This window comes from Sclerotinia sclerotiorum, genomic scaffold (assembly GCF_000146945.2).
Source record: "Sclerotinia sclerotiorum 1980 UF-70 scaffold_4 genomic scaffold, whole genome shotgun sequence".
Taxonomy (NCBI): Eukaryota; Fungi; Ascomycota; class Leotiomycetes; order Helotiales; family Sclerotiniaceae; genus Sclerotinia; species Sclerotinia sclerotiorum.
The window spans coordinates 1,827,202-1,839,210 of NW_001820832.1; the positions used below are offsets into that span (position 1 = coordinate 1,827,202).

Sequence of the window (12,009 nt, forward strand, 5' to 3'; positions counted from 1 at the left end):
ATTGTTTTGTAGGTAGGTATTGTTTTTAGGTAGGTATATGCGGATCTATATGTGTGTATATGTATACAACCTAATCGGCTTTCTCGAAGAAAATGTTTGCCTTGTCCTGTCCTGTATCGTCTTCCTTTGCCTTGTATTGCCTCGTCTTGTCTTGCCTTATCTTATAACTCTTTCCCTTTTTCATACACTTATTAAAAAGCTAGAAAAGGGCTTATTAGTACTATAGGGGTAGGGAATGAAATGAAATGAAATGAGGTGCATGGACTCTAGACTTATTTGAGCTTGGATATTTGGAATTTGCAATTTAAAGAGTTAGATCATTCTTTGTGCCCATGCTAAGTGATTGTGTAACCTTAGATCGATCGGGTTTGTTTTAAGATCTTGTGGTATGTGGGGATAGGGATATCTTTTTGCATTTGGATTCGGGTTAGGGTTTGGGTTTGGGTTTTGAGGTTTGGATTTGGATTTGGATTTGGATTTATAGGGTTAGGGCTTTGTTTCTATCTGGTTCTTTTTTATGATTTGTTTTTTTTTTTTTCCTTTCTTTATTAATAGGGAGTAGGAGATGCAGAGGCCGGGGGATGGGATGGGATGGGAAAGCAAAAGTGTGAGGAAGTATGTTTTGGGTAGAATAAGAGAGAGAGGAGATATAGGAGTGTAGGTATACTTAACGACCTACCTCTCGTGATCGGACTCCTATCCGGCTCCTGGGGATATAATAGAATAGAATAGAGTAGAGAAGAAATGCTTTTTGGATGTTAAAGTAGTGATTGAAGTAACTGAAGTAATTCTAAACCTAGAGTACCGCGCTGCTGGTTTGCCGGGTATGCATATATCTATACTTTTGGTAGGTATGTATATATCCGTATATGTATGAATGTTTGTAAGATCTTACAATGATGGAATGAGGTGAGGCATGACGATGTGAAGTGAAGGTAAAGGAATGTCGAAGAGTAGAAGTAAAGGAAGTAAATATATCAGGGATTCAGGGGTACAAATGTGCCGGAGATGGAGATGGAGAGGAGCAGATAAGCGATTATTTCATAGATTAAGGTTAATGTTTCTGCTTGTAAAATGTTTGTGTAGATAGGTACCTATACAGTATCATCTATACTAGAGTAAGAGTGAGTATACAACAAGTGATGAAACATTAGATACCTACCTATACATATATACGATTAGAGTGACGATTTAATTACTTTTTATTTACTTATCTACTAATTGTAAACTTACTTTACTCTTCCGATATCGAATTTTTCTTCTTCTCCCCCTATCTTCTTCCCTCATTTCATCGTTTCCTAGTTTTTTTTCTTCTCCTCCTCCCGCAAGGTAGAGCAAAGTAACACAAAGTAGGTTCCCTCCACGATGAGATTGGCGAAAAATGATTTGTCGTATCTTACCATATTTCCGCATGTTTGCTTCTGGAAGTTTGACTAGGTGTTCCCCCGTTCCCGGGATGACGGAATGACGGAATTGATTTTAATTTCATTATTATTTTATTATTGTTATTGTTATTATTTTAATTCAATACGACATAAACAACAACCGTTATTGTGTTTGCCGCTAATTAAAGGTTGCGGTGAATCTTTTTGTTTGTTTGTGTGTGTGTGTTCCTGTAAAGTTGGAAGGCTTCGTGACGACTGTCTATCTACGTATCTTTGTATGTATCAAGGTTATCTATTTATCTATCTATCCATCAATCTAATCCAAATGAAGATAAAAAAAACAACACTCAGGCCAAGACCAAATGAATGTCACTGCCCTCTCGAGGCTTTCAAAGCCGTCGGGAGTACTGTTGTATGTAGGGTCTAGACAGAGCATCGGTGTTACAAAAAAGCACGTTAGAAGGAATATGCGGGTATCGAAGAAACATTTGGGAATTTTGTGATAGATCTAGAAGGTCGAAGCAATAAGGGAAATAGTTATTTAAGTACGATGAAAGGGCCTGCAAAAGAAGAAATTCTTGACTCAAGAGCTTTTTAGAGTCTTTCAGCTTTCTATCTATCTACTATCTAGCTAATTCTCCGAAAGTGGTTGACTTGTCTAGATTTGCTTTTTGTGAGCACTAGATTTCGATTTCTTCTTATGGGAGATAATCGACTTGGCTATTATTGATTTTTGGGGTTCATATTTTCTTTTCCCTTATATCCTATATAATTATCCTGTGTATTGTTTCAGATCAGAAAGAAAGATGGCCGTCGCTCCAGCAAATCTTTCCTATTCACGTCTTCGACAGCGTCAGCGTAAAGCTGCTCCACCAGCTTTATCACTCGGAGCTCTACAAATTCGAACACCTCGTCGACGAGTAAATCATCATCCAAAAGTCGAATCTGTTTCGCCGACAAACATGTCAAGGGATGATCCGCCATCTCCTCCTCCAAATCCACCTCCAAGTCCATCGATGCTTATTGAGCTAGATGATAATGATTTCAAAATCTGAGTTGTAAGTTTTCTTCGTGATGGTTCGTAATGTTGTGACACTGATTAATTTCTTCCGAAGGTGTACCTGCGTTCGAAGCTTAAGCTGGAGTTTTGTCCAGCCACGAATTTGCTGCATCTGTTAGGAGCAGATCACCGGCCGTCGGGGACAGGGGAACGGAGTTGATTTGGGGTTGGTAGGCGATGATGGCTTGAGGTTTCGGATTCTGATTCTCGGAGTATAGATTTGGGTTTGGGGGCGTTATAGATATGAAAATGGAAGGAGGACTAATAGATGAAAGGTCTGAGGTATTCGAGGTGTGGTTAGATACAATGGTGAATTATAATTTCGAATGCTTCTTTCCAATCAAGCCACCATTTACGACATCATAACTTTCCCCTCTTTTCCACCCTAGCCATTGATTTAGTGTTTTTTCTCCACCTTCTCCAGGATACAACGGTTTTCCGGTGTAGCTTCCTCCTTCCACGCCGGGTCCTTGACCAATCGACGGGTCCTGGTTACTATTTGTGGACATTGCGAGAGATGGCGTTTTTCTGAGTGTCACCATTGGCCTTTGATCGCCTTCTCTGGAAGGATCATTCTCTAGCTCATCGTAATCAAGAACAGGTGTACAACAAGCATCTGTCCCATCGAAAATAGCCTCCCACTCAGATCTGATTTTCGCCTTGAATAACCTTGTGAAAGTTTTCCTCATTTCCGGCCATGTCTTTCTATCTTCTCTCGTCTTCTCTATACCAGTTCCTTCCAATCCCAACCCTTTGATCAATTCTTTGAAAAACTGCGGTTCCAAAGCGCCAACCGCCATATATTTCCCATCCTTCGTTTTATACGTATCGTAATACGGACTTCCCGAGTCCAAAGTATTTTCTCCTCTCGGTTTATTCCACATGGGAGTTTTCCTCAACATTCTCGGAAAGCTTACAAGATATGCACTTCCATCCACCATATTCGCTTCCACCACTTGCCCCTTTCCACTCTTCTCCCGGGCTAGCAACGCGAGTAAAATGCCTTGGAATAACGCAGCTCCACCTCCTGCAAAATCCCCGAGTATATTTGCTGGTGGTAATGGTTTTTCATGTTTTCGTCCGAGAAGTGATAAAGCGCCTGATACTGCTATGTAGTTTATATCGTGTCCGGCCATATCTTTATACTTCCCATCACGGCGGAAACCCGTCATTCGGGCAAGAATAAGGCGTGGATTGAGTTGTAGAAGAACATCGGGTGAAAGTCCCAATTTCTCCAAAACTCCAGGTCGGAATGGATCGATTATCACATCGCAATGGGCTACGAGGGACTTGATGAAGGATATCCCAGCAGATGATTTGAGGTCGACTGCAATAGAGGATTTGTGTCGAGTGAGGAGATCGGCCGTAGGAGGAGGAATTGAGGATGTATGGGTGAGATTGGGAATTGCGCGATCAATACGAAGGACTGATGCGCCATAATCTGCCAAAAGAAGTCCGGCGAAAGGTCCTGTGAATTGATGTTAAGGGGAAGAGCTACAGTAAGTGCGGGGTAGCTACCTGGAGCTAGACCTGCAAATTCGAGGACGCGAATTCCTGTCAATGGTGGTGGACCTGTCATAGTAAAAGCGCTAAATTAAAGTATTATTCTTAAATAAAATTGTATTTTTCGGATGGCAATGTTTGTTATATCTCAATAGGTACCTAATAAGTACTTCAAGTTAAGATGCTACTTTGAGGTGGTGCATGCTTGACCTTTGGACCGAGGTTCATTCGGGCTGATCAACATCTCGAATATTTGGCTGACTGTATACGAAACTAACACCGTAGACAGCGAAGATTTGAGATATCATCGCATTCACATCATAGCCTTATAAAATGAGAAAAGGGAATCTGGAGACCCTTGGGCTAACTAAATGAACAGCGCTGTCTCAAGAAAAGGATTTCTTATCCCGCGTTGAACCAATTCTGGTGCATCATTGCTACACTCCTGGGCACAGTACCTACTTATAGCTTTTGGTCTATTATCAGATCTAAGTAGACATGTCATTCTCATGAGTTTTGAAGATAAATATAATGGGCACGGGTTCTCTGAAGGAATATTAAATCATACTCTAGGTCATCATGCTTAGAAATTAGACGGACCTGAGATCTTTTCGGCACTCGCAAAGCAGTGCTATAAACCTTTTACCATGAGTAGTTCTTCTGATAACAAAAATCTTTAGCAGTATGTACTAAATCGGGACTTGTTGATTCAGTCAAACTAAATCCCAAGCTTGTTAAGCCATAATGCATGCGGAGATGCCTATGAAAAGGGCTAGGGCGAGACATTTGTGTCAGCTGGAGATATGCATGTTCACTCCACAAAGAATACACACAAAGTCACCCATAGTAAGCAATCAATCTGTCATTTGATTCTACAAAAAGAATCTGGTACAATCAAACACAGGTTGGAAAGAGGTGTGTATACGGAACAAGAACCTTGAAATCATCGACCTATACTTCCTAACATCTGTGTTATTCGTGCAGGACCATGTGCACCCGACCTTCCTAGCTTCTCTATTTCCTTACCGTCTACTATCTACGATCTCAAATCCCACCCCTCGCCATCTCCCATCAACATTCTATCGTATTACCTAGGCCTCCACATCGATTCTGACAACTAGCTATTCCTCAAAATATAGGCTCCTCTAACCGTTCCACTCATTTACCATTGAGTCCAGCATATGATAGTGAACGACACAAAATTTTAAGAAACACTTCAACCAAGCTACCTCCATCTTCACATTCTTCAATTTCATGAAGTTATCACATAAAATCACATCCACTTGTTCCCATCCCACAACCTCCATACAAAGTGACAAACGGGGTATCATTCGAACCTAAACAACGAACCATGATCAGTAGGAGAAATACAATCGTATTACCTCGAGCATGAATATAATTCTTAAGTCTCTATCCCACTCGAAGCCACGCTTCATAAACACAAGTTCACAACGTAGAAGCAACCAGCTAATCACTACTCAATTTCAAGTATACCAATATATCAACCTCCTGCCATCTCTTCATCATTTTGACAGTCTTTCATCCATGCCCCAAAACACCAAAGTCGGCTCTGCTTCACAATTTCTTTTCAACTCATATAGTAGAACATTTAATCCCCAAACGAGACCTCATCCGCATAGAAATAGGGGAGGCCACTCCAGTGAGCATAGTGGTGCGCAGTAATGACAAAATGACAAATGTAAGCGGGCTCTCCAATCCTTCATTCGGTGGTTGGGGGAGGGTATTTATACACTCGCAGTAGATGTATGGCGCTGGGCTTGCTGGTGAAGTGCCTTGGACTACTTTTACCTCTCATTCTTTCCCTTTTTCTGGAATGGTCCGATCTGGCTTGGTTTGGTGTTGGGGTATATTGGTGTCAGTGAAGGGAGTCTTCCATTAAAATGTACCCCTATTGCTCCACGATTCCGCGCGGGCAACCAACCGTTTTTAGTCTACTCCTTCAGATTGCTCTTTCATGTTCCTAAAGTCGGTGTTCATGCAAAAAATACACTCTTTCCGTTATGAGCAACGGTATAAGATATCATTGACATCGCAAATTTGCCAATTTGCAACCTCAGTACCGGAGTTGGAACTTTCCACACCAATATCATACATTCACAACCAGAAAAGAAGCATAGTTCCACTTCAAACTCCATTTAATCAATGATTGATTGCTACATTAGTCGTCATCTTGAATTTTATATGTTTAGCTTAAGCGACAAAATTCCGACACTCCCTCGCACCAAAACCCCCCAAACCCAAAACCATTTGTTGCACATCTCATAAAAACCGCGCAAAATTTCCATTTTTGAAAAATTCATCTAACTCAAATTTTTCGACAGATATAGAATCGTCTCATTCTCAAAAATTCAATTTATATGAGGAAAAAAACGACTCGAGGTTCGGTTGAAGTGTAAATGGGGAATTAGTGTCGGTTTTTAGAATTTTCATAATGTGAGGTTGAGGTGAAGCTACTTTTGCACGTGGATCGTGGAAAGTTAGTTGGGTCTCGGACCTTCTCTTCAGACGGGTGTTGACGTTTAAAGGAGGATGTGTTTGAGCCTTTTCACTATGGTTTCATAGCTTGAGGGATATTTGATTGATCTTCAACATCGAAATGTGTTCGAAATATTGCTATATATATATCCTTTGCTTCATTCTCATATACTAATCTGCTAGAGTCATTAACATGGAATATCTTAATTATGCCTAATTTACTTGGACATTTCAATCTGTAAGTTAAACAAACCCCCTTCATCTCCTCGTTTATTCGAGCTCTACATCCTAACGTCTCTCCCTCTCAGTCCTACCGATTTCCTCGGCCGCTTCTTAAAATCACAATTCAAAAATCTTCCATATCCAGATACCTCGTTTGCGGGCCAAACAGTAATCATAACAGGCGCAAACACAGGTCTCGGTCTCGAAGCCGCTCGACACATCGTGCGCCTGAACGCTACACGAGTAATCCTCGCCTGCCGTAGTCTTTCCAAAGGCGAAGCTGCAATTGCGTCTATCAAAAGCTCTCTCCCAGATCATAAAACCATTATCGAAGTATGGCAGATAGATCTGACATCCTATGCATCGGTCAAAGAATTTTGCGCCAGAGTAAACCAGCTGGATAGGTTAGATGTAATGCTTGAGAATGCAGGATTGGCAGTACCGAAATATGAGGAATTTGAGGATATGGAAAGTACAGTTACGGTTAATGTCATGAGTACTTTTTTAATGGCATTACTGGTATTGCCGAAATTGAGGGAGAGTGCTGCGAAATTTGATATAGTGCCTAGATTGACGATTGTGGCTAGTGATGCCCATGAACAGGTAAGATTTCTTCCCTTCTCATCCTCGATGGGATGCTCTACATTCAAGTTGCCAGGAATTATAACCATGTTATCTAAAATCCTACCCTTCTTATAAAACCAACCCACAAACACACCCGAAATCTAACCCCCAAACCCCCTCTAGGCCCTCTTCAAAGAACAATCCTCCCCCTCCATCCTCCCAGCTCTCAAAAACCCCAACCACCAACCCGACCGCTACAACGTCTCCAAACTCCTCGAAATCCTACTGATCCGCGAACTCGCGCCTCGACTTTCCAAATCCAAAAAGCCACAAATAATACTCAATACACTTACGCCCGGATTTTGCCACTCTGAACTAATGCGACATGCTGTATTTCCTTTGAATATTTTTGCGTGGATTGGAAAGTCGTTGTTGGCGAGAACGACAGAGGTGGGTAGTAGGACGTTGCTTGCTGCGGCGGCGGCGGGGAGGGAAAGTCATGGGATGTATATGGTTGATTGTGGGGTTAGTGAGCCGAGTAGGTATGTACGGAGTGAGGAGGGGAGGAGTGCTCAGGTGAGGGTTTATACTGAGGTTATGGAGGCGTTGGAAGGGATTGAACCTGGGATTGGGAATAATATTTAGGAATGTGAAATTAAAATTCCTCTATGTATTTTAATTTATATACTATCCTATCCTATACTATGCTATACATATATACAATCTCCCTAAATCACATCACATTATATCATCACGATCCCAAAACCCCCTCTAACCCATACTTTCCACTCCCCTCTCTCACAGACCCCTCACTCCGCTCCAAATACCTCAACGCCCCCTTCGCAGTAGCACAACTACTAACACTCCCCCCATTAACATCCGCACCCACCGGTACCTTCCTCCCATCCTGCACATGACCCAACACATAAAAATAATACCACACCTCATTAAGCACCGTATGACCATCATCCAAACTCCCCTTCCCCTCCGCCGTAGCATTGAATTTCGGCCCCGAGCATCCAATATATGGTACTGCGCCAGTTTCTTTCTTCAACGCTGACTGCAAGGCGGATAGTGTATATGTAGTTGTATTTGAGGGGACGATGTGGTGTCTAGAGAGGAAAGTGTGCGTGGGCAGTGTAGAGTAGTAGGAGAGAGCGGTGGTGTAGAAGGAGATGAGGTCTGCGTGGGGAGTTTGGTTAAAGAGGGGTCCGTAGCAGGGGGTATCGAAGGTGGAGAAGCAGGTGGCGTGTTTGGAGAATTCGTGCGCCCAGAGGTGCCAGTTGGGTGTTAATTGCGCGATCCAGTATCTAGGTTTTGAAGGTTAGTTTCGCGCGGAGGAGCGAGAGCGCTGATTATACGTACTTGTTCATGTAGGCGAGGAGATCATATTTTCCATATTGCTGAATAATATCTGAAATAGGTTTTCCGGTATAAGGAGGCACGGGAGTACCGCTCGACGTCCCAGTCGTGGTATTAGGAGAAGGCTCAGGATCATATTGGCGACTAGATATCTCGAGCTTTAGTCCCACAGCCGCACAATTTCGAAATCAGCATAGGAACAACAAACCTCAAATCACAATACTGCGTATAAGAGCCATTACAAAAATCCGGCCAAAGCCCATGCAATGTCCACGAATTCTGAGGTAACAATTGACCCTCTGCTTCGCGCCCCGTATATGTATCCCAAAACTGGGTGCTGAGGAGTAGACCGCCGAATGTTTCCGTACAGCAGGAATCAGTCAGATCCGGAGTGGCATTTTTGGAACAGGAAAGATAGGGTGTTTCTTATTTTATGTTAGGTGCTTGTCGATGCGATTGTGAAAGGGCAATGAGTACTTACTCAATTCGCAGGTGTGGTTGAGACTACTTTCTCCATATAATGAGGCTTGTACGCCTTGGAGAAATAGAGGGGCGAGAAGGGTAGTGATTTTAAGATTCTGCATCTTCACGACTTTTGGAGAAATCGAGATCCAAAAAAATAGAAGCAAAATAAATGAAAAATACAAGAATCTCGACCACAAGATCTCAACTTAAAGTAAACCAAAAAAAAAGTCGACCCGACTTGGGTCGACTTTTAGCTCACCTCGGTCGCATCACTCATGCATATAAGTACCGAATGGGAAGTCTTACCGGGCCTGGTATTGTATAAAGTCAAAAGTAATAAAGATGGTAGCTTATCAATAGAAAAGAAAGGCAGGCCAGGAACATGATGCAGTGCAACGACCCCTCTCGATAAATCTTCACACGTGGGGCAGGTTTTGGGTGGAAAAAGATAACTGGTATCGGAGTTCCCCAGGAACGGCTTTTTGGATGTTGGTCACCTGCCTTTCCGGGTAAGGGCAATTGACCGCCAAGAGATGTGGATATTTTGATGAATATTTCTTAACTGTCATTTGTAGGATTACATGTGGAAACGTTGGATTGGCTACGTCTGGCTAGATATGTACATACAAGCTTGTGCTGGGTATTATGAATTCCAAAAATGTCAAATCGCTTATGCTTTTGTTTGATGCTTATGCATACACAGACTGATAAATATGTACAAGAAAACAAAACATGAACTCATTCATCTTAATGAGTCGTGATTAATCGGGTATCTTCAGTAAAACCTAACATCGTCTTCAACCTCTCCCAAATCTTCGGTCAAAGAGTTTAAGTACACCCATAACACTTGCAGCCTCCACTTCCATGGGTGCTCTACCGGCGTGTTGGAGCGGTGTAGCATGAAGACGACCCAACCACGTATTCAACTCATCACTAGCTTGATCGAAATTCTTATGGGTAGAAAGAGTTTTGTAGGTGTCAGCGACAGATAAACTTGGGGGTGGTTCTGATGAAGATGCCGGTTCCATTGTCTTGCAACAGCCACCACCAGAAGAATTACCTCCACAGCATCCATCTGGTGGAGCTGAATTTGAAGAAGCTCTCATTGCTGCAAGTGATCGACAGAATAATCCCGCCTTAGGATCACTCATACATTGTTTGCAAGTACCAGGGCCATTGGCGCAGGAATTGGAAGTTGTTGCAGTAGGGACTGGACGATGCATATGATTAGGTTGCATAGATGGAAGTTTAACCTGTGTGTTTTCAATATCTGTATCTGATGGTGGAGGTGTGACTTCATTCAGTAGAGGTGCAAGACGATTCTCGAGCTCCCTTTCAGCACATGGGCAAAATGTTGCTTGATCACAGAAACCACATGGTTCAACAGGCCGTGTCAGGATCTGAGGTGGAAGTGATGGCTCACGGATGACTGGTTGTCGTCTTGAGAACTGGGCAGTAAAGTCAATCTCGAGAGGAGTAGAAGGCCTAGACGACAAACGAGCACGTTTTTCTAAAGTAGCATCAATTGTAGGAGAATGTGCTCTCTTCAAATCCGTGCTAGCATCCTTAAGCGATTCCTCTAAGCACTGGCAATGAGTATCAGGGCCGCAATTGCCACAACCTTGAGTAGACATAGCAATTACTTGTTCAACACAAGCACACTCATTTGTAGACTTGCATCCGCCACATCCGATTTCACTTGGTATCTCAAGTTCTAGAACAAAAGGGCTCTGTTGTTGTTGTTGTTGTTGTTGTGGCAGAGTGGGTAAGGTTTGCGTCGACTGCCGGTTCCTGCGGGGTGGTAGCGGAACAGCATCAGTGCTTGTGCTTTGGAATCCGTTTCTGAGATATGCCAGTTCCTTGAATGCAGCTTCCTTCTCCCTCTTTTCGTATTCTGCAATTCGATCAAGAGTCTCGCATCGTAATCTCCATGATTGAAGTTCGCCATTGAATCGGGTAACCTCTGCCTCAAGTCTAGTAATTTTCAATCGCATATCATTCTCACGCCTTTGTTGATCTTCCTTTGCCTCTTCAAGCTGTTCCTCTAATTCACCTACTCGCGCAGCCCGTCGTTCTCTGAAAGCACGTTGAGCGGCCCTATTTTGAGCCTTCCTCTTTGTTGGTGGGGTGTCAGTTGCAGGCTTTCGTCCAGGCTTCGGTCGTGGCGGAATAACCCATTCCTTCGTTGTCATGATAGTGGGGGTAGAAGCCCCGGATGCTGACGCCATGGCGCTCATAATTGATAAATTTTGGGTTTTGATGGCGAGAACTGGAGGAGCGGGCGCAAGAGCTGCTGGTGAACTAGCCGATGATGGTGTTGATACAGTGGGTGAAGCCATGGCTCCGGGTCAATGAATAACCGATTGGCGAATTTTCTTTCAACCACCGCAGGAACGGAAGATCACGAGATATGAAGTAAACGCTCTGAGACCCGACCTTTTTTGAACTTGACACACAAACAAATCCCTTTATGAAAAATGTACTTGGATGTAATTGACTCTGTTGCTAGGGAAGATGGGAAGAATTGAAGTCGTTACTCATCAAATGTAAAATGATAATCCTGAGGAACTTTGTGGCAAATATCAAGCAATTGTTACCAGAAAAAGGACGAATGAGGTGTGTTTGTGAAATCAGATTAGAAAGAGAAAGGGAGGGGGGAAGGGAGGAACTGAGAGATCAAAAAGATTAGATTGATAAAAATTAGCGTGAAAACTAGTGTCATCATTGTAAGAGTTGACGCACGCTTACTTTCCGAAAATCGGCTCTGTTGATTTCCGATGTCCTATTTTGCAGGCATCAGGTGAATTGTTGATTGCCCTCCTAACCTCTTCTCAACTCTCTCTAACCTGACATATATTTTGAATTGTCAATTGAAGGGAGATATCCAATCATAACCTCCATCACACTTAAAATTCCTTCACGCCAAGAGATAAAAGGAAGGATCTTTCATCA

The 12,009-nt window shown here is 42.8% G+C and overlaps 6 protein-coding genes across 6 annotated transcripts; 2 read left to right on the top strand and 4 right to left on the bottom strand.

Moving 5' to 3' along the window:
• Window positions 1-70: 70 nt before the first annotated feature.
• SS1G_03791 (predicted protein) lies at window positions 71-918 on the bottom strand (the record flags this gene model as incomplete). Its single annotated transcript, XM_001595652.1, has 3 exons — window positions 71-199; window positions 680-707; window positions 896-918. 3 exons carry the CDS (start codon window positions 916-918, stop codon window positions 71-73), a joined length of 180 nt encoding a protein of 59 aa, XP_001595702.1.
• A 1,273-nt stretch (window positions 919-2,191) lies between these two features.
• On the top strand, window positions 2,192-2,440 carry SS1G_03792 (predicted protein; the record flags this gene model as incomplete). Its single annotated transcript, XM_001595653.1, has 1 exon — window positions 2,192-2,440. One exon carries the CDS (start codon window positions 2,192-2,194, stop codon window positions 2,438-2,440), a length of 249 nt encoding a protein of 82 aa, XP_001595703.1.
• Window positions 2,441-2,759: 319 nt separating this feature from the next.
• On the bottom strand, window positions 2,760-4,024 carry SS1G_03793 (hypothetical protein; the record flags this gene model as incomplete). Its single annotated transcript, XM_001595654.1, has 2 exons — window positions 2,760-3,913; window positions 3,964-4,024. The coding sequence occupies 2 exons, from the start codon at window positions 4,022-4,024 to the stop codon at window positions 2,760-2,762; spliced, it is 1,215 nt and encodes a 404-aa protein (XP_001595704.1).
• Window positions 4,025-6,653: 2,629 nt separating this feature from the next.
• On the top strand, window positions 6,654-7,875 carry SS1G_03794 (hypothetical protein; the record flags this gene model as incomplete). The annotated part of the gene is made up of 3 exons (XM_001595655.1): window positions 6,654-6,682; window positions 6,753-7,269; window positions 7,414-7,875. The coding sequence occupies 3 exons, from the start codon at window positions 6,654-6,656 to the stop codon at window positions 7,873-7,875; spliced, it is 1,008 nt and encodes a 335-aa protein (XP_001595705.1).
• A 106-nt stretch (window positions 7,876-7,981) lies between these two features.
• On the bottom strand, window positions 7,982-9,176 carry SS1G_03795 (hypothetical protein; the record flags this gene model as incomplete). The annotated part of the gene is made up of 4 exons (XM_001595656.1): window positions 7,982-8,540; window positions 8,596-8,736; window positions 8,801-9,017; window positions 9,074-9,176. The coding sequence occupies 4 exons, from the start codon at window positions 9,174-9,176 to the stop codon at window positions 7,982-7,984; spliced, it is 1,020 nt and encodes a 339-aa protein (XP_001595706.1).
• A 678-nt stretch (window positions 9,177-9,854) lies between these two features.
• Window positions 9,855-11,396, bottom strand: SS1G_03796 (hypothetical protein; the record flags this gene model as incomplete). Its single annotated transcript, XM_001595657.1, has 1 exon — window positions 9,855-11,396. One exon carries the CDS (start codon window positions 11,394-11,396, stop codon window positions 9,855-9,857), a length of 1,542 nt encoding a protein of 513 aa, XP_001595707.1.
• Between the last annotated feature and the right edge of the window lie 613 nt (window positions 11,397-12,009).